General features: G+C 40.9%; 1 protein-coding gene across 1 annotated transcript in view; it reads right to left on the reverse strand.

The window, feature by feature from the left end:
• Window positions 1-19,340, reverse strand: part of LOC139409382 (carboxyl-terminal PDZ ligand of neuronal nitric oxide synthase protein-like) — a 170,725-nt gene that overhangs the window by 62,243 nt on the left and 89,142 nt on the right. The window contains exons 5-6 of the mRNA XM_071154462.1: window positions 10,091-10,199; window positions 379-523 (exon numbers count right to left, since the gene is read on the reverse strand). Of these exons, the coding sequence (XP_071010563.1) occupies window positions 379-523; window positions 10,091-10,199 (254 nt within the window). The remainder of the gene's footprint in view (window positions 1-378; window positions 524-10,090; window positions 10,200-19,340) is intronic.

A 19,340-nucleotide genomic window follows, 5' to 3' on the forward strand; every position in this document is an offset into this window, starting at 1 on the left:
CAAATTGTATTAGTCACATGCTTCGTAAACAACAGGTGTAGAATTACAGTGAAATGCTGACTTACAGGCTCTTCCCAACAATGCAGAGAGAAACATCGAAAAATAATAGAAAGATAATAACACAAGGAATAAATGTGATGAGTCAAAAGATTTGGTGCAAAGGGGGGTCAATGCAGATGTGTATGTGTGAGCGTGGTGCGTGGGTGCTGTGGGCTCATCTGCCTATGAAAGGACGCAGCAGTCACTAGAGCCAGTCCTCCCACCACTGTTCTGTTCCACAGGCACAGTCTCTCTCTATAGACTGACTCATCTGTGATGCTATCCTCTCAAATGGTCTCTTACACTCAATCAGGAGTGTTTGTGTGTGTGTATATTCACCTGAGAGCGTGGACTCCTCGTTGCAGGTCTTGTCATTGTTTGCGTCCTCCTGTCCATCTGCGTTCTGGTGTGTGTGTTGCAAGCTGAGTTTATGACACACCTCGAACGCCTGGCCCACCGTCCGCACGATACGCATGGCCTGGGACTGGAGAGGATAGACGAAGGAGAGGGAGGAGGGGGAGGAGGGGATGGAGGAAAGAGAGAGAGAGTGGTTATTCAATGTTCTTTGATGAGCTACTGTGGATGACTTCTCTCTGTCCTTCAATTAAATATACTGTTCTCGGACCAGAGAAAGAGATAGGGAGAGTAAAGGGGAGAGACAGGTAGAAGAAATCAATAGCATTCCTATTCTTTTAAAATAGTTGGAGGACGACTGGGAGGTAATAAGAGGTTGTCAAAGAGTAGCCAATAACACTTCATCACACCACAATCAGAATGACTGGACAGGATGAGTGTGTGTGTGTGTGTGTGTGTGTGTGTGTGTGTGTGTGTGTGTGTGTGTGTGTGTGTGTGTGACAGGTTAAAGGAAATACTCATAGCCTGTTATACATTAAAAAGTATTAGTAAGTTCCAAGTATGTGAGGATCTTAAAACATCTAAGGTTAAAAAGATCATGCATTCAGTATTAGTTGATTGAGATTGATAACATTCATATAATTGTGTTAAAGTAAAAATCCGTCAAGCGTACAAAGGGTACGAATTGTGAGAGGAATGTGTAAACGTTATATTGATTACTTTATTTTGTGGTGCCTAATGGAAGGATAAAATGTTTAAATCTGTGATCTACTAAATGGTCTTAATCTATGAGTCTAAGATCGATTGCTCTGGTCTCCACCCAAGTTCCCGGGGAAATCGCGGTCTTTTCTCATTGCACTAAAAGTTCTCATTGAGAAAACAAGATCGTATCACTCTCATGATTATTTCTCCCCTTATTGATGAACAAAAATAGTAATTTAAATGTAATAACTCGCTAGCATGTCAAGAGTGTTTAAGGTGTGTCTTAGTAACATCTTGAGGAAGTTAGAGTTAAGTTTGCCAAGAGCAATATGAGCCCTTTTTTTTTATATATTTTTATTTCAGTTCTCATTTACAATTGCGACCTGGCCAAGATAAAGCAAAGCAGTTCGACACATACAACAACACAGAGTTACACATGGAGTAAAACAAACATTGAGTCAATAATACAGTATAAACAAGTCTATATACGATGTGAGCAAATGAGACGAGATAAGGGAGGTAAAGGCAAAAAAAGGCCATGGTGGCAAAGTAAATACAATATAGCAAGTAAAACACTGGAATGGTAGATTTGCAGTGGAAGAATGTGCAAAGTAGAAATAAAAATAATGGGGTGCAAAGGAGCTAAATAAATAAAATAAATACAGTAGGGAAATAGGAAGTTGTTTGGGCTAAATTATAGGTGGGCTATGTACAGGTGCAGTAATCTGTGAGCTGCTCTGACAGTTGGTGCTTAAAGCTAGTGAGGGAGATAAGTGTTTCCAGTTTCAGAGATTTTTGTAGTTCGTTCCAGTCATTGGCAGCAGAGAACTGGAAGGAGAGGCGGCCAAAGAAAGAATTGATTTTGGGGGTGACCAGAGAGATATACCTGCTGGAGCGCGTGCTACAGGTGGGTGATGCTATGGTGACCAGCGAGCTGAGATAAGGGGGGACTTTACCTAGCAGGGTCTTGTAGATGACATGGAGCCAGTGGGTTTGGCGACGAGTATGAAGCGAGGGCCAGCCTATGAGAGCATACAGGTCGCAATGGTGGGTAGTATATGGGGCTTTGGTGACAAAACGGATTGCACTGTGATAGACTGCATCCAATTTGTTGAGTAGGGTATTGGAGGCTATTTTGTAAATGACATCGCCGAAGTCGAGGATCGGTAGGATGGTCATTTTTACAAGGGTATGTTTGGGAGCATGAGTGAAGGATGTTTTGTTGCGAAATAGGAAGCCAATTCTAGATTTAACTTTGGATTGGAGATGTTTGATGTGGGTCTGGAAGGAGAGTTTACAGTCTAACCAGACACCTAGGTATTTGTAGTTGTCCACGTATTCTAAGTCAGAGCCGTCCAGAGTAGTGATGTTGGGCAGGAGGGCAGGTGCAGGCAGCGATCGGTTGAAGAGCATACATTTAGTTTTACTTGCGTTTAAGAGCAATTGGAGGCCACGGAAGGAGAGTTGTATGGCATTGAAGCTTGCCTGGAGGGTTGTTAACACAGTGTCCAAAGAAGGGCCAGAAGTATACAGAATGGTGTCGTCTGCGTAGAGGTGGATCAGAGACTCACCAGCAGCAAGAACGACCTCATTGATGTATACAGAGAAGAGAGTCGGTCCAAGAATTGAACCCTGTGGCAACCCCATAGAGACTGCCAGAGGTCCGGACAACAGACCCTCCGATTTGACACACTGAACTCTATCAGAGAAGTAGTTGGTGAACCAGGCGAGGCAATCATTTGAGAAACCAAGGCTGTCGAGTCTGCCGATGAGGATGTGGTGATTGACAGAGTCGAAAGAGTCAGAGTCGAAAGCCTTGGCCAGATCAATGAATACAGCTGCCCTGCTCGGTTGCAGCGAAGAATAGCATCGTACTGAGAGTAGCTGCCATTTTATGTCAATTGTGAATAAACATGTGCGTTGTTAATAAGATATTTTGCGGTGTTATTTGTATAATGGTTTTTCAAACACTTTATTGCCTGTTGATAAATTGAGTTATGGTTTACTGAGTTAAAGCTTTGTGCTTGACAGTTATATTGAAATTAGTATCTGTTTCAGTGAATTACAGTGTATAATGTTATGACTTGAATAAGCCTTGTACCCTAAAAACTATCTATTTCCTGTAGATCTGTTGTTCTGTAATATGTGTTACTTTTGTAAAATATTTGCACTAAAAGTTCTCATTGAGAAAACAAGATCGTATCACTCTCGTGATTATTTCTCCCCTTTTTCAGGGGCGTAACATGTGCGTACATGTGTGGTGCATGTGCATCTGTGGTCCCGTGTGGCTCAGTTGGTAGAGCATGGTGCTTGCAATGCCACGGTTCGATTCCCACGGGGAACCAGTATAAAAATGCATGCACTCACTACCATAAGTCGCTCTGGATAAGAGCATCTACTAAATTACATAAATGAACATGATGGATTAGGCCAGGGGTGTCAAACTCATATTGCATCGGGGGCCGCACTTGGTCTTCAAAGAGGTCCGGAGGACCGCGCTGAAAATGTGTTACATTTCCTCACCGTCAAAATGTGCAAATAATAGTCCTCTATCCATAGTCTAGCTTTGTTTTCAGTGATTATAAGCGAGCTGTTCAAAGTCAAGAAACTGTATAATTTCTACACAGTTTTGATTCTTTTTTTTGTCATTTTAAAGTATATTGCGTCCACCCCTGTATGTTTGAGACCCTTGGATTAGACAGAGATGGATTGTGACAAGAGTGTGTGACATTGGTAGCATTGCAGTCTGAACGATTGGCTCTCTATTCGGCCGAGCAGAGAGAGGCAGAGGACATTTCCATTCACACACTGCCTTGCGCTCGCACACACTCCCCACACACACAATTTCATTCACACGGCCTTGTCCTTGCACCAGGATTACATTCACAACCGTGTATAATCAATAGCAGGTACAGCACTAGCATTGTTAGCCTTGTTAGTCTATACACAGAAAAAATATGAGATTAAAGAACCATTTACTAAAAAAGGTTATATACGGTGCATTCGGCAAGTACTCAGACGCCTTGTCTTTTTCCACATTTTGTTACATTACCGCCTTATTCAAAAATGTATTCAATAGTTTTTTCCCCTCATCAATCTACACACAATACCCAATAATGACAAAGCAAAACAGGTTGACATTTTTGCAAATGTATTAAAAGTAAAAATATAAAATGTGCATAAGTATTCAGACATTTTACTCAGTACTTTGTTGAAGCACCTTTGGCAGCGATTACAGCCTCAAGTCTTCTTGGGTATGACCCTACAAGCTTGGCACACCTGTATTTGGGGAGTTTCCATTTTTCTCTGCAGATCCTCTCAAACTCTGTCAGGTTGGATTAGGAGCGTCGCTGCACAGCTATTTTCAGGTCTCTCCAGAAATGTTTGATCGGGTTCAAGTCTGGGCACTGGCTGGGCCACTCAAGGACATTGAGACTTGCCCCGAAGCCACTCCTGCGTTGTCTTGGATTTGTGTTTAGGTTCGTTGTCCTGTTGGAAGGTGAACCATCGCCCCAGTCTGAGGTCCTGATCGCACTGGAGCAGGTTTTTATCAAGGATCTCTCTGTACTTTGCTCCGTTCATCTTACCCTCAATCCTGACTAGTCTCTCAGTCCCTGCTGCTGAAAAACGTCCCCACAGCATGATGTTGCATTTAGGTGCCTTTTGGCAAACTCCAAGCAGGCTGTCATGTGCCTTTTACTGAGGAGTGGCTTCCGTCTGGCCACTCTGGCAGGTAGCCTAGTGGTTAGAGTGTTGAATTAGTAACCAGAAGGTTGTAAGATCAAATCCCTGATTTGACAAGGTAAAACAAAAAGGTTATTTTTCCCCTTGAACAAGGCAGTTAACCCAATGCTCCTCAGCCGTCTTTGAAAATAACAATTTGTTCTTAACCTACTTGTCTAGTTAAATAAACATAAAAAAAATATATTTTTATAATAGTATGGTTTTTTTATGTATAGTTTTTCACAATTCCTGACATTTAGCTTCTTCCAAAATCAAGCATTCACTTGGCAACAGCAGAGAATCCCGTTCTGGATTATGAGCCTTGCTGCCTAATATTTGTTTTGTACAAGCAGCAAACTGAGTAGCATTTTTGAGTTACTTCTACACTTGTATCTATTAGATAAGAAACTGTACAAAATGTTTGCAATGTGCTTAACATTTAGTTAGCATTCTCTATGGGATTTTACATGTACTTGTTAGCATTACTAACCTTTGGATTACAGAGTATCAGTGGGGTTTGAAAACAGAGCCAGTACCGGTATTACAGAATATCCCGGAGAGAATGGAGCAGAAGACACATTTTTGTTGTTCTCTATAACTAATGGACAAATATGTATTGTATTGAAGTCAGCCAGAGTTGATGTGGGCCACCAGTGCATATTTACAAACTATGCTTGCATATAATGACAATACAGTCCAAAAACCTATGCTGGTATTATTAGTCCATTATTTAATTGTTTATGAAATTATATTCTTAGCTAAAAATGCCATAATAAATGGCAACATTCAGTGTTCTACATGGAACCATTTTAGTTCAGTGAAGAACTTTAAGGGTTACCATATGTGAAGCAAGCGACAGAACCCTTTTTGGTTCTATAAGGATTTTATTTTTTGGAAGAGTGTAGCCCAGATTAAGGACCAGCAGCACGAACATTGTTAGCACCATTTGCCTTGTTAGTCATTAGTCCATATTAAGTACCAGCAGTACTACCATCGTTAGCATTGTTAGAGTTGTAAACCCAGATAAAGGACCAGCAGTAGAACAGCCCCCTAAAGTTGGTGTGTCATAATGACTCTCTCAGTCTCTCTAACTGTCAAGCCTTTGTTCTGAGTCAAGGTGTTTTCCCTCCAATTCAGCCTGCCAATTAACAGCCATTAATGCTCAACAGTTTCTCAGACAGTCATTAAAACAGACAGGGCTGGGGTGCAACTGTGACTGCTCTGAACAATGGCAGGGGGAATGAATAAGAGGATGTCTTTGAAGATGAATTATCAGATTCATTAATTAAAAAAATGTAGCCAGATTGGTGAGTATTTGCATGGTCAAATAATGTTAGCCACCTGCTGGCTCTGTATCCTGGGTGATGGACGCCCAAAGCTATGCCAGGGCCCGTGTCTGAGACTGGCAGAGAGTGGCAACTGGCAATGGATAGGAAGGACACACACAAGTCAGTCTCCCATTAGTCCAGGCCTCTGGTCTCTAATGGGTTCTCCCTGCAGGTCTCCCTCTCGTTTAACTGTCTGTGATGGAGACAGCCTTGTTATTTACACTGCTTTAAACTGTCCACAGGAGGACAGCTTGAGAGGAGGGAGGGAGGAATTTATTTGTATTTATTAAAATGTATTTAAAAAGGGAAATCCCATTGAGACCAAGGCCTCTTTTACAAGGGAGCCCTGCACACAATCATACAAATTCCCAATATTTACAATTCCAATGCAATAAAGCATTTATGAAAAGTAACTTACAAAAGTTATGAAGTCATGAAAAACAAACATTCCTTAATAAAATAAGTAATCAACCAGCTGTCTGAACTGCCCTAGCGGCACCAAAACATCCAACTTTAGAGAGTCCAGGAGAGGGAGGAATGGAGAGAGAGACAATAACAGAAAAAGGGATAGGGATCAGTGTTGCCAACTCATTTTCAGGGGAAGTTGCTAGGGGCCTGTCAATTTGTTGCTAAAAGTAGCTAAATTACATTGTGATGTCATTGCGTGATGCCGTCATTACGTAGAATACACAATAACGTTACTCAAATTGACTGGCCATCTCGGTGAAAAATATGATTTGACATTTGTTTGTTTATTATCACATATTTTTATTTGTAAAAGTAATATAAACACAACACATTTTATATGATCAGATGTTTTTATTTTTAAACACAAGACATTGAATTATTGAACATTTACACATTACCCATTATTGAACAATTACATTTTATTTATTTTCTTTTTGACTAGTAAACCTACACATTCGGAACAATTATAGTTTGAAGCAGAGTATTGGTAGTTAGTTAACATGCTACCTAACTGATCAACAATAGGTACAAGCTAATAACAAGGTATATATGCTATCTTATTGACTAGGCAGCTCTCTCCAGGTTGTTGTGCTGCTTGGCTGGCTAGCTGCTCAATGGTTTCCTCCAGATATTGCCACTGTTCTCGTTGACACTGCAGTGCACACTGCCACCATCAGCTGTGTGTCTCCGCCAGTTCCAGAAAGTCCACTCCTTGCATACGTACTGTAAATATGATGAATCATAGATTGGCAAGGAAATACTCTTCATCTTCACTGTCCAACTGCATTGTCACAGAGCTGGAAACAGCAGTAGAGGATGGAGTGGCCTTAAAGCTGTACGCTGCTGTGGTGCCAAACTGCTGCAAAACTTCACTTGGTAGTTTATGCTGGTAACAGGTATCACCAGCCAGCTTACTTCCATACTGCACCAGGAGTATGGATTTGAGAGTGTGCAGTGACATTCAATTTCTTAACCACACTCATTTGGCTGAACAGCCGTTCAACCTCCGCATTTGAGTGTGGCAAGGAGAGGGCAGCGAGTGCAGCTTTGCACAGTTGTTCAAATGGACTTGACCCGGAAGAGTCCGTGTAGTCACACACTTCACTCCAAAACTCGACTGTATTTTCAGTGAATCCCACCTAAACAGAAAAGGTACCCAAGGTATAGAGATGGACGGAGATGTCCATCAATGGAATCCTTCAGGACATCAATTGTTGCCATAGAGTTGACTACTCTGCTGCAAATTGATGTTAAGAAGTGTACCAGATTGTCAAAAAGCTTGACAGCATCCGTTTGCTCTCCCTCAAATGACTTCACTGCAACTTGTAAGTCGGACAGGATTGATTTCAAGAATGTCAGGTAGACATAGTTGGACTTGTCCATGTACATGGTGTGGAGCACATCCGCCATGTATCAATGCTCACTGGCCTTTGTCAACTCAAAGTGGAGCTTCAATTCTTCCCACTGGCTCAATATACGAGTTACCGCAGGCTCAATCGATAGCCAACGTGTGGCACACACTTTGGTGATCCGCAGGAGTTTCTGGCCACAATTAATGGTGGCATACACTGCTTTGTACGCCTCGTGCCGTTTTGGGGAAATCAAAAACCAGTTGTAGGTTTTCCTGATTAAGTACTCAACGCTCCTAGGGATGGTTTCTTTGGATGCTGGACTGACAGCCAATTGTAAAAAATAGCACACACAGCAGATGAGTACCAAATTGGGCAATGCACATTCTTCCTTTAAAATCTTGTGCACCCCGGTCATCACGGACGCATTATCAATGCCAATACCCTGAAGATTCTCTTTTTTAAGGTTACACTTCTGAAGAAACTCAACTTCCGCCTTTGCTATTGATCTGGCATTACGCCGCTCCAATTCAACCAGCCCGAGAAATATGGACACAATGGTTATTTTTTTAGCACAAATACCGAATCACCACACCCAGGTATTTCCAGACACTGACATCAATGGACTCATCCAAAAGGAGACTGAACTTCTCATCCCCCACATCTGATGTTACACTTTTCAGAAAATAAGGAGCCAGTACTCCCCTAATCATTTCTATGCACTTGGTGCATTTGGAAGTTTGTTGCTGCCACAGAATCTGAAAAGGCAGCTTTGCAAGCCATACCTAAATGGTTGCATGCTAGCAGCGAACAATGCTCCGCAATGGCCATTGCCATAGTAGCTTCTGCACTTTTGCAGTTCTCCACTTTCTTAACCAACTGTGGTAATGTAGACTGCGTTGCGGGGTTGTACGGTTTTGATTTATTTATATGCTTTGCTGTTGCACAATGTTTTTTGATGTCATACATTTTTGCAAGCATATCTGATTTGAAGTACGCACAGTATGCCCGACAATCATCCCCAATTACTGGCTTCAGCCACAATTTTAATTCAGGTACAGACTCACACTCTTTTCTGTACAATTTTGATTGAGACATGTTAATTGATGTTGTAAGTTCTGTTCAAGATCAAACAGTCGTGACCAACTACATTCATTGGGTTTATCTCGTTGAACGCATACTACTGCTGCTGCAGTCAGCCAACAATGATTTGCAATTTGCTGAAATTGCTGCTGGCCTGCTGTTGCCTGTGCACGAGCTGAGCGCCTGCTGCTGACGTCACTCACAATGCACTTTTGCAGCCAGGCACGTGTGTTGTGACTGAGTGTGTGACAGAGAAAATCTTATTTTTTTGTCATTTAGAGGGAAATGCGTGCATTTGAACTTTTCAAAAGTTGCTAAATGTTCCAAATACATTTTTTTAAAGTGTCTAAATTTGTTGCTAGGTGCTGTTTGAAATACGAAGTTGCCAGAGTTGTCTGAAAAGTTGCTAAATCTAGCAACAAAATTGCTAAGTTGGCATCACTGATAGGGATAGAGAGAGAGAGATATCTTAATGGGCTAACTGGACCAAACGTGGAGAGGTGTGTCTGTGTGCAATGGTAATGGAAATTCTCTAAGGATTTACAGGTTCCCAATCTCAATGTTCTACCATGCTGTTTGACTTGTGGTGTCTGGCCTTTTTCACTGTTGATCTGTGAATTCCTTTAAATTAAGAGACAAATAACTTGAAACCAAAAGTACTCCCTATTCTCTCTGTCTCTAATACGAGCAGGTCTTGTAGAGATAGAATACAGTACAGCCATGGGCCTATAACACTTCATCACTGTGAATATCAGTGTAAAAGCTGTGAGTGTGTGTGTGTGTGTGTGTGTGTGTGTGTGTGTGTGTGTGCGCACATGCTTGGCAAAGTTGATAGGGGGGGGCAACGAGTGAAAGTGTGTGAGAGCGAGTGTGTGTGTGTGTGTGAGAGGGTAAGATAGAGTGAGTGTAAATGTGTGAATTCCTTTGCTACATTTAGCACACATTACTGGACTTGGCTTAGTAATGTCAATGGGACTGTGGATAACCTTACCCTGCAAGAGAGGCGAGAGAGAGCAAAAGAGAAAGTGTGTTTAGGTTTCTCACCTTCTTCTTGGACTTGAAGACGTTACAACGGAAGATGTTACTCTGTCCGTCTCTGGCGATGTAGCTGAAGATCTTCAGGTCCTGGGAGTCATGAGACACATAGAAGATCCTACAGGACAGAAACAGAGGAAATAGATACACAACCAAAAGTAACCATAGAGGAGGGACACTCAGGGCTGAACAATAACTCAATCTGTTTGTGTAACTCAACCTCTCACGCAAACATCTGATTAACGCCAATGGATGACAGCTGACTAATTCAAAACAGAACTACTATGCCAAAAAGAAGTGTACTATATTGTTTCGTATTGAGACTATAGGCCGTTTACATCATGGCATTTATTTGTTTTATTCAACAAAGCTAGCCCAGTCAAATAATGCCTTTCTCTGCTTTGAGGTTCCTATTAAACTCTGTGTAACACTGACCCGTAACGCTGTCGTGTAAGCTACAATTCAAGCGGAAAATTGTTCTAATTGCTCTTTAAATGCTAGACGTCAATAAGCTCCGAGGTAGGAGACATCACACACACACACACACACACACACACATTATTACACAAGAACACACACACACACACACACTAACACAAACTAAAAGACAAATCAGAGGTCAGCTACTGCGGTGAGAGAAAATAAAAACAACCTTTAATTAAGAACTGTGTGTGTGTGTCACGCCAGGGGCCTAGCTGACGTCCAATGACCTCTTGGTGGCTGCAGTGCGTTATGTCCCTGCCTACTCTACACTATGAGGTTCTTCACACTTAGCTTCTCGCAAAAATACCCTCCCCTACACATACACGGCAGGGTGACCTAGTGGTTAGGGGGCGGCAGGGCAGCCTAGTGGTTAGAGTGTTGGACTAGTAACCGAAACGTTGCAAGATTGAATCCCTGAGCTGACAAGGTAAAAATATGTTGTTCTGCAGTTAACCCACTGTGCCTGGGCCGTTATTGAAAGTAAGAAATTGTCTGGTTAAATAAAAATACACTGAGTGTACAAAACATTACTAGAGGTCGAACGATTAATCGTAATGGCCGATTAATTAGGGCCGAGTTCAAGTTTTCATATCAATCGGAAATTGGTATTTTTGGGCGCCGATTTTCCGTTTTTTTAGTTTTATTTTTTACATGTATTTTTATACCTTTTATTTAACTAGGCAAGTCAGTTAAGAACACATTCTTATTTTTAATGACAGCCTAGGAACGGTGGGTTAACTGCCTTGTTCAGGGGCAGAACGACAGATTTTCACCTTGTCAGCTCAGGGGTTCCAATCTTGCAACCGCGCAGTTAACTAGTCCAACGCTCTAACCATTGCACTCCACGAGTAGCCTGCCTATTACGCGAATGCAGTAGAAGCCAAGGTAAATTGCTAGCTAGCATTAAACTTATCTTATAAAAAACAATCAATCATAATCACTAGTTATAACTACTAATCCAGTTTAGCAGGCAATATTAACCAGGTGAAATTGTGTCATTTCTCTTGCCTTCATTGCACGCAGAGTCAGGGTATATGCAACAGTTTGGGCTGCCTGGCTCATTGTGAACTAATTTGCCAGAATTTTACGTAATTATGACATACATTGAAGGTTGTGCAATGTAACAAGAATATTAAGACTTAGGGATGCCACCCGTTAGATAAAATACCGAACGGTTCCATATTTCACTGAAATAATAAACGTTTTGTTTTCGAAATGATAGTTTCCGGATTCAATCATATTCATGTATATGTGTGTGTTATAATGTTATAATTAAGTCTGATTGATAGAGCAGTCTGACTGAGCAGCAGCAGGCCCGTAATCATTCATTTAAACAGCACTTTCGTGCGTTTTGCCAGCAGCTCTTCGCAAACACAGCGCTGTTTATGACTTCAAGCCTATCAGCCTAATGGCTGGTGTAACCAATGTGAAATGGCTAGCTAGTTAGCTGGGTGTGCGCTAATACTGTTTCAAACGTCACTCGCTTTTAGATTTGGAGTAGTTATTCCCCTTGCGTTGCAAGGGCCGCGGCTTTTGTGGAGCGATGGGTAACGATGCTTCGAGTGTGGCTGTTGTCGATGTGTTCCTGGTTCGAGCCCAGGTAGGGGCGAGGAGAGGGACGGAAGCTATACTGTTACACTGGCAATAATATAGTGCCTATAAAAACATCCAATAGTCAAAAGTATATGACATACAAATGGTATAGAGAGAAATAGTCCTATAAATACTATATTAACTACAACCTAAAACCTCTTACCTTGGAATATTGAAGTCTCATGTTAAAAGGAACCACCAACTTTCACATGTTCTCATGTTCTGAGCAAGGAACTTAAACGTTAGCTTTTTTACATGGCACATATTTTACATGGCACATATTACTTTCTTCTCCAACACTTTGTTTTTGCATTATTTAAACCAAATTGAACATGTTTCATTATTTATTTGAGGCTAAATTGATTTTATTGATGTTTTATATTAAGTTAAAATAACTGTTAATTCAGTATTGTTACAGATAAAATAAAAAATTGGCCGATTAATCGGTATCGGCTTTTTTGGTCCTCCAATAATCGGTATCGTCGTTGAAAAATCATAATCGGTCGACCTCTATTAGGAACACCTTCCTAATATTGACTTGCACCCCATTCTGCCCTCAGAACAGCCTCAATTCATCGGGGCATGGATTCTACAAGGTGTTGAAAGCGTTCCACAGAGATGTCGACCCCATCCTTCCCACAGTTGTGTCAAGTTGGTTGGATGTCCTTTGGGTGGTGGACCATTGTTGTGTTTGAAAAACCCAGCAGCGCTGCAGTCCTTGACAAACTCAAACCGGTGCACCGGGCACCTAATACAATTCCTCGTTCAAAGGCACTTAAATCTTTTGTCATGCCCATTCACTCTCTGAATGGCACACATACACAATTAATGTCTTAACATTCTCAAGGCTTACAAATCTTTCTTTAACCTGTCTCCTCCCCTTCATCTACACTGACTGTGGTGGATTTAGCAAGTGACATCAATAAGGGATCATAGCTTTCACCTGGATTCACCTGGTCAGTCTATGTCATGGAAAGAGAAGGTGTTCCTAATGTTTTGTACACTCAGTGTATTACTGCAATTTAAAACTTGCGAACTTGTCACTTCCCGACCGCTATCTCCGGAGGTAGAGCGCAACACTCTCCTGACAGTTGCTAAGCAGGACAATGTAAAAAGAATTGTCTTGTTGAGCCAACACTCTTTCAGTACATTTTTTTTTAAAATAGCGGAGTAATGTTTTTGAAATAGTTGAAATGTACATTCATTTTCCTTATTTTTGAGACTTGATTTATTGAGTTTTTACCTGAAACTGTAGTAACAGCCTGTAACATTCTGAAATTGTCGCCGTAGCTTTAAATCTTGACAGTGATTTTTTGTTTTTGCTTCACTGCACTGAGCCACTGATGTCCAGGCAAGATGCAACTCCCCTGGGAATGATCAACATTTTCAGTCGCAATTTGCTTTTATAACGACTTCCATCATTGTCTTGCATCAGATAGCGTCTCGATTTCTGCTTTGTATCTCGCAAAGAGTAATGGGATAGACCAAAAGTAGTCCTGCTACAATAGGCTGCCATAACATTCAAAAATATTACCTTTTTATTTCTATTTAACCTTTATTTTAACAGGGAAGACATATTGAGACCTAGGTCTCATTTCCAAATAAACCCTTGTATAATACAATATACACTGAACAAAAATATAAATGTAACATGCAACAACTTCAATGATTTTACTGAGTAACAGTTCATATGAGGAAATCAGTCAATTTAAATAAATTCATTCGGCCCTTATCTATGGATTTCACATGACTGGGAATACATATATGCATCTATTTGTCACAGATACTTTAAAAACAGGTAGAGGCCACTCAGTACCTGGTGTGACCACCATTTGCCTCATGCAGTGTGAAATCCTGTTTCTGAGCTCTACAGACAATTCCTTCCACCTCATCGCTTGGTTTTTGCTCTGACATGCACTGTCAACTGTGGGACCTTATATAGACAGATGTGTGCCTTTCCAAATAATTTCCAATCATTTGAATTTACCTCAGGTGGACTCCAGTCAAGTTGTAGAAATTTCTCAAGGATGATTAATGGAAACAAGATGCACCTGAGCTTAATTTCGAGTCTCATACTTATGTCTGAATACTTATGTAAATAAGGTATGAAAAAATAAATAAAAATACAATTATTTTGCTTTGTCATAATGGGTTATTGTGTGTAGATTGATGAGGAAAACAATGAATTGAATCCATTTTAGAACGTAACAAAATGTGGAAAAAGTCAAGGGGTCTGAATACTTTCACTCTATGGTGTCATTTCATGGGCTGTGAATAATACTGATGCTGGCCTTTTACTCCAAACATTCCATTGGCGCCCGAATCACATCATATGCTCTTACTGCATTGCAGAACACCCGCTAACCAAACAACAATGCAGGGCATGCTCACTGAATTAATGGGCAACTACACCATTTAAAAAAAAAAGTTTTCGATTTTTCCCAGACCTCAAAAGTCATCCCCTGATGTAGTGTAAGAATTGTTGTGAACACATACAATCTAATTGTTGTTTTTCTACTAAAAAAGTGTACAAAAAATGGGTAAACCAGAAAACAATGGGGGAAATCCGAAACCTGGAAACGGAATTAGGAAGAAAACAGAAGTAGGCAAAACATTGTAAATTGATTTTAAAAGGCCCAACGTTTTTTCTGTGCATGACTACACTTTAGAGTGTGTGTCATCCTGCAACACAGCATTTTGGGGGAAGTTGAGGTCAGGTCCAATATTGACTATGCACCCAAGAGGGAAAGAGGTTGGGCCATCCTAGAAATGTTTTAGTGAAATATAATATATAACATTTAGCAGACTTCCACAGTCATGCGTGAATACATTTTTACGTAAGGGTGGTTCCGGGAATCAAACCCAATATCCTGGCATTGCAATGCTCTACCAAGATGAAGGACAGGATTATGAATGATTTGTGAAGCCTCAACTTAATATGATTTATAAGGCCTTTATTAAGGGGTGCTTATGCAACCCTTTATAAAACACAGGTTTATGTCATATTTGACATTCTGGGTTATGTCACATTTGACATGGTGGGTGGTTATATGTCACACAGTTATGCCACATTTATGAACCCTTTATAAAGCATGACATACGTTATAGATAATTTGTTACTGGCTAGCTAGTGGCTACTGTGATATGTATGGTCAATTTGAGCAGTGGACCAAGAATGTTGTGTTGCTAGCCACAATAAAAAGTAAGGCAAGGATGTAATGTGAAAAGTAGAAATCTCCTCAGACTCTCCTTCATCTCTCGTAGTGGGAATAGGGCCTATGCCTCGCCATGCCCATGGTGATGTAGGTAGATGGTGTGGTGATTAGCACAGAGAGTGTGACAAAGACAGAGAGGATACACACACACACACATTTTGAATTGTTTAACAATTTTCTGGTTACTACATGATTCCTTTTGTGTTATTTCATAGTTTTGATGTCTTCAATATTATTCTACAATGTAGAAAATAGTAAAGATAAAGATAAAACCCTTGAATGAGTAGGTGTGTCCAAACTTTTGACCAGTTCTGTATATTTCCACACTATGAGGTTGGATTAATACTGTGCAATTGTGAAAAGGATGATAATGCCCTTTTATTGTAAGAGCAATTTGAAAGAAATTCATGAAATTTCAGCCTGTTTTGGTGGGATGGAGTTTTGGCTTGCCTTGCGACATCACCAGGTAGATTATAAGTTAATAGACCAATAACAAAGAGAGTTTCAAACCGCTCTGCCAGCCAATTACAGCTCATTTTTAGGTTACATATGCATCCCATTAGGCTCATCCAATTAGGCCCCTCAGACCACTCCCAGACAGCTAGTGAAATTCTTGCTTGAGAAATTCCTCTTTGCTAAAGAGCAATTTGTTTCTTTCTGACCATATTAATTTACAAACAATCACAGCAACGTACTTAATTGTTACCCAGAATTGATTTGATATTAAGATTTAAACAGCTGCATTGGACCTTTAAAGATAAAATTGTTCATTATCTGTCTTCTTCAGTTGATCTGATACACATCGATCTCCCACCAAGACACTGGCTTTCATGTAGAGGTGGAGAGGAGAGGGTGGTAAAAGTGCCTGCCCAGAAGCTTTAAGGAAGGTAGGCTAAGACTAAGATTTTATCTGCTGCCAGAAAATGTGAGCTCGCTGTTCTGAGAAATCTCCGGGATCAATTTAAACGACAGACAGATACATGTACATCAACACCAAACAACCGATATATCAACACTGTGCCAAACTCTGCCTCAAAAACCTCTACAGTCTACACACCAATACCAACAGCAGCAGATGGATCTAAATTTAGCACCTGTCACCAGACAAAGGAACACTAGATTTGTCTATATAAAGCATAGAAAAACACCAGCCTTACTGTGTGTGTGTGTGTATGTGTGTGTGTTAGATATGGATGCACTGGAGCCTGACAGGTAAATTAAAACTTGTGTCTCAGTGGGGGGTGTGTCAACAAGAGAGACGGAGGGAGAGATGGTGGGAGGGAAGAGGAGATGGACAGAGAGAGAACATTGGACAGGGTACTCCCCAGTCCACCTAATGAAAGCAGTCATTGTCTTCAACCCCCCCCCCCCCCCCCCCCCTACACACCTTAAAAGCATTTAGTAATTAGTTCAAGGCCCCTTTAACTTTTGAAACCTACTTTGCTCGACCCAGTGCTTCGTAGAGGATGAAAAAAAAAAAATTTGCTGAGGCAACATCACTTTTAATACACATACGCACACACGCACACGCATGCAGCCACCCACCCACATGCGCAAATACAAACACACACACCACTTTTAATACCGTGATAGCCCAGTAGGAGACAGGTTGATATAATGTCACAGTAATTTATGTGATGCGTTTTAGCTTGGCTTTGTTTACTCTGATTAATATCTACTATGAAATGTGCTGCCGATATATCAGATGCTAAGAGGCCACAGCATTCTGTCATCACACACATACACATACACACACACACACCCCCACGCATTCTTTCTGAGAGAAAGAAAGGAGAGAGAGCGAAAGAGAGAGTAAGAAAAATACAGTAAGTTAGTGACGACATTTGATCAAGAGTAGCAGCAGCGTAAAAAGAGGGGTTGGGGGGACACACACTTTGCATATATGATAAACAGAGAGTAGCAGCAGCGTAAAAAGAGGGGTTGGGACACACACACACGCAATGCAAATAGTCCGGGTAGCCATTTGATTACCTGTTCAGGAGTCTTATGGTTTGGGGGTAAAAACTGTTGAGAAGCCTTTTTGTCCTAGACTTGGCACTCCGGTACTGCTTGTCATGCGGTAGTAGAGAGAACAGTCTCTGACTGGGGTGGCTGGGGTCTTTGACAATTTTTAGGGCCTTCCTCTGACAATGCCTGGTGTAGATGTCCTGGATGGCGGGCAGCTTAGCCCCAGTGATGTACTGGGCCATACGCACTACCCTCTTTAGTGCCTTGCGGTCAGAGGCTGAGCAATTGCCATACCAGGCAGTGATGCAACTAGTCAGGATGCTCTCGATGTTGCAGCTGTAGAACCATTTGAGGATCGCAGGACCCAGGACCAATACCGTTATATAGTCAAATATGGTACATCGCCCAGTCCTATGTTCTAAGATATTATTCCTCAGAGGAAAAGACCTGTAGCCTCGTTACTTTTATAGCCTTGTTACTGTATATAGGCTGTCTTTTTACTGTTGTTTTATTTCTTTACCTACCTATTGTTCACCTAATACCTTTTTTGCACTATTGGTTAGAGCCTGTAAGTAAGCATTTCACTGTAAGGTGAAATACCTGTTGTATTCGGCGCATGTGACAAATAAACTTTTTTTTGATTTGATTTATTGATGCATGGACCGGTTTGGGTTTTAACTTTACCTTCTATAACGGTATTTTAAAGTTTGGTTTGTTAAATGTGATATGCCGTGTGTAACGTCCATTTTGATAGTTTACACCTACTTGAGTCATCCCTCTCCGTTCTCTCCATGCCGCTTTCCACTAAGACCTAGCCCCACCCCCGTCACTCAAGGAGCGAATTTGTTGTTGCTTGACCACTAGACACTTGTGTTCAGTCTGCAGGGTCAAGGCAGCACATGCAACAATGACAACAATGTTGTTTCCACTTTGCTTGTTAATATAAATTCACAAATGTTCAATAAATATACTGTTAGTTTGTGTTTCTTACATTGTTAACAGCTAGTTTGTCTTTTCTTCAAGTTCTTTAAATCGTGTTAGCCACTAATGCTAATCTCTATTTAGCTGGCTAGCTGACATTTTCATTCGTTGTGATGTCAAACACTGTATCCAAAGCGCCCACTATTACTTATCATTTAACTATAGAATTAAAATAAACATTCTATTTCCATGATTCCAACAGTTCATCCAAGTGTTTTGATCTAAATCGCAATTGTGATGTTTGATTAAAAATAAGGCCTACGTGGTAGTGTGAAAATTATCTTAAATGAGAGCAGAAAATGCAGGAAATAATTTTTGATTGAAGTTGAATTGAACAATATAAAACAATCTGAATGGAGAAAGCCCTGAATTAAATCATTTAGAATGTTAGTGTTGCCACCCTAGGGTGGCGCACTACTCATGAAGTAAAACGTAAAACTTGTATTACTCAATAACATCAAATACAGTCAAATACCATCATGCCGTAAATAAATAGAAAAATACAGTGATATATTTTGGCTATTTCGCCTAGCCTTACAACAACATCATAAAAGATGAGTGTGAACTAAAGTTGAAGACTGTTGTTTTAGCTTTGTTTCCGTCTCTTTTGTCCCCTGTGAAGATAAGAGGTGAAAGTACATAAGTATGTGGAGTACATCTGGCCATGGAGTCCAAGTGTCAGCCCAAAATCTGACTCCATACGCTGTCAGTGGAGCGTAAGCGTCAACTATATATTATCGATTGATTGTACGTTGGCTAATAGGACCGATGGTAAAGGTAGATTACCCTCACGGACAAGGCAACCGGACCGCCGTCAACGATACCTCCGTCTTTTCCTCCTGCGAATGACGATGATGTGGGCCTTGTCGGGTGTCTGGAGTAAATCCTTCCCGTCCGACTCGTTGAAGAAGAAGCAGAATTCCTCCAGTACGGGGTGAGTAATCGCTGCCCTAATATCAAGAAGCTCTTTTCGGTCATAAGACAGTGGCAGAAACTAAATGTACAAAATCAGTTACAAA

This window comes from Oncorhynchus clarkii, chromosome 5 (assembly GCF_045791955.1).
Source record: "Oncorhynchus clarkii lewisi isolate Uvic-CL-2024 chromosome 5, UVic_Ocla_1.0, whole genome shotgun sequence".
Lineage (NCBI taxonomy): Eukaryota > Metazoa > Chordata > Actinopteri > Salmoniformes > Salmonidae > Oncorhynchus > Oncorhynchus clarkii.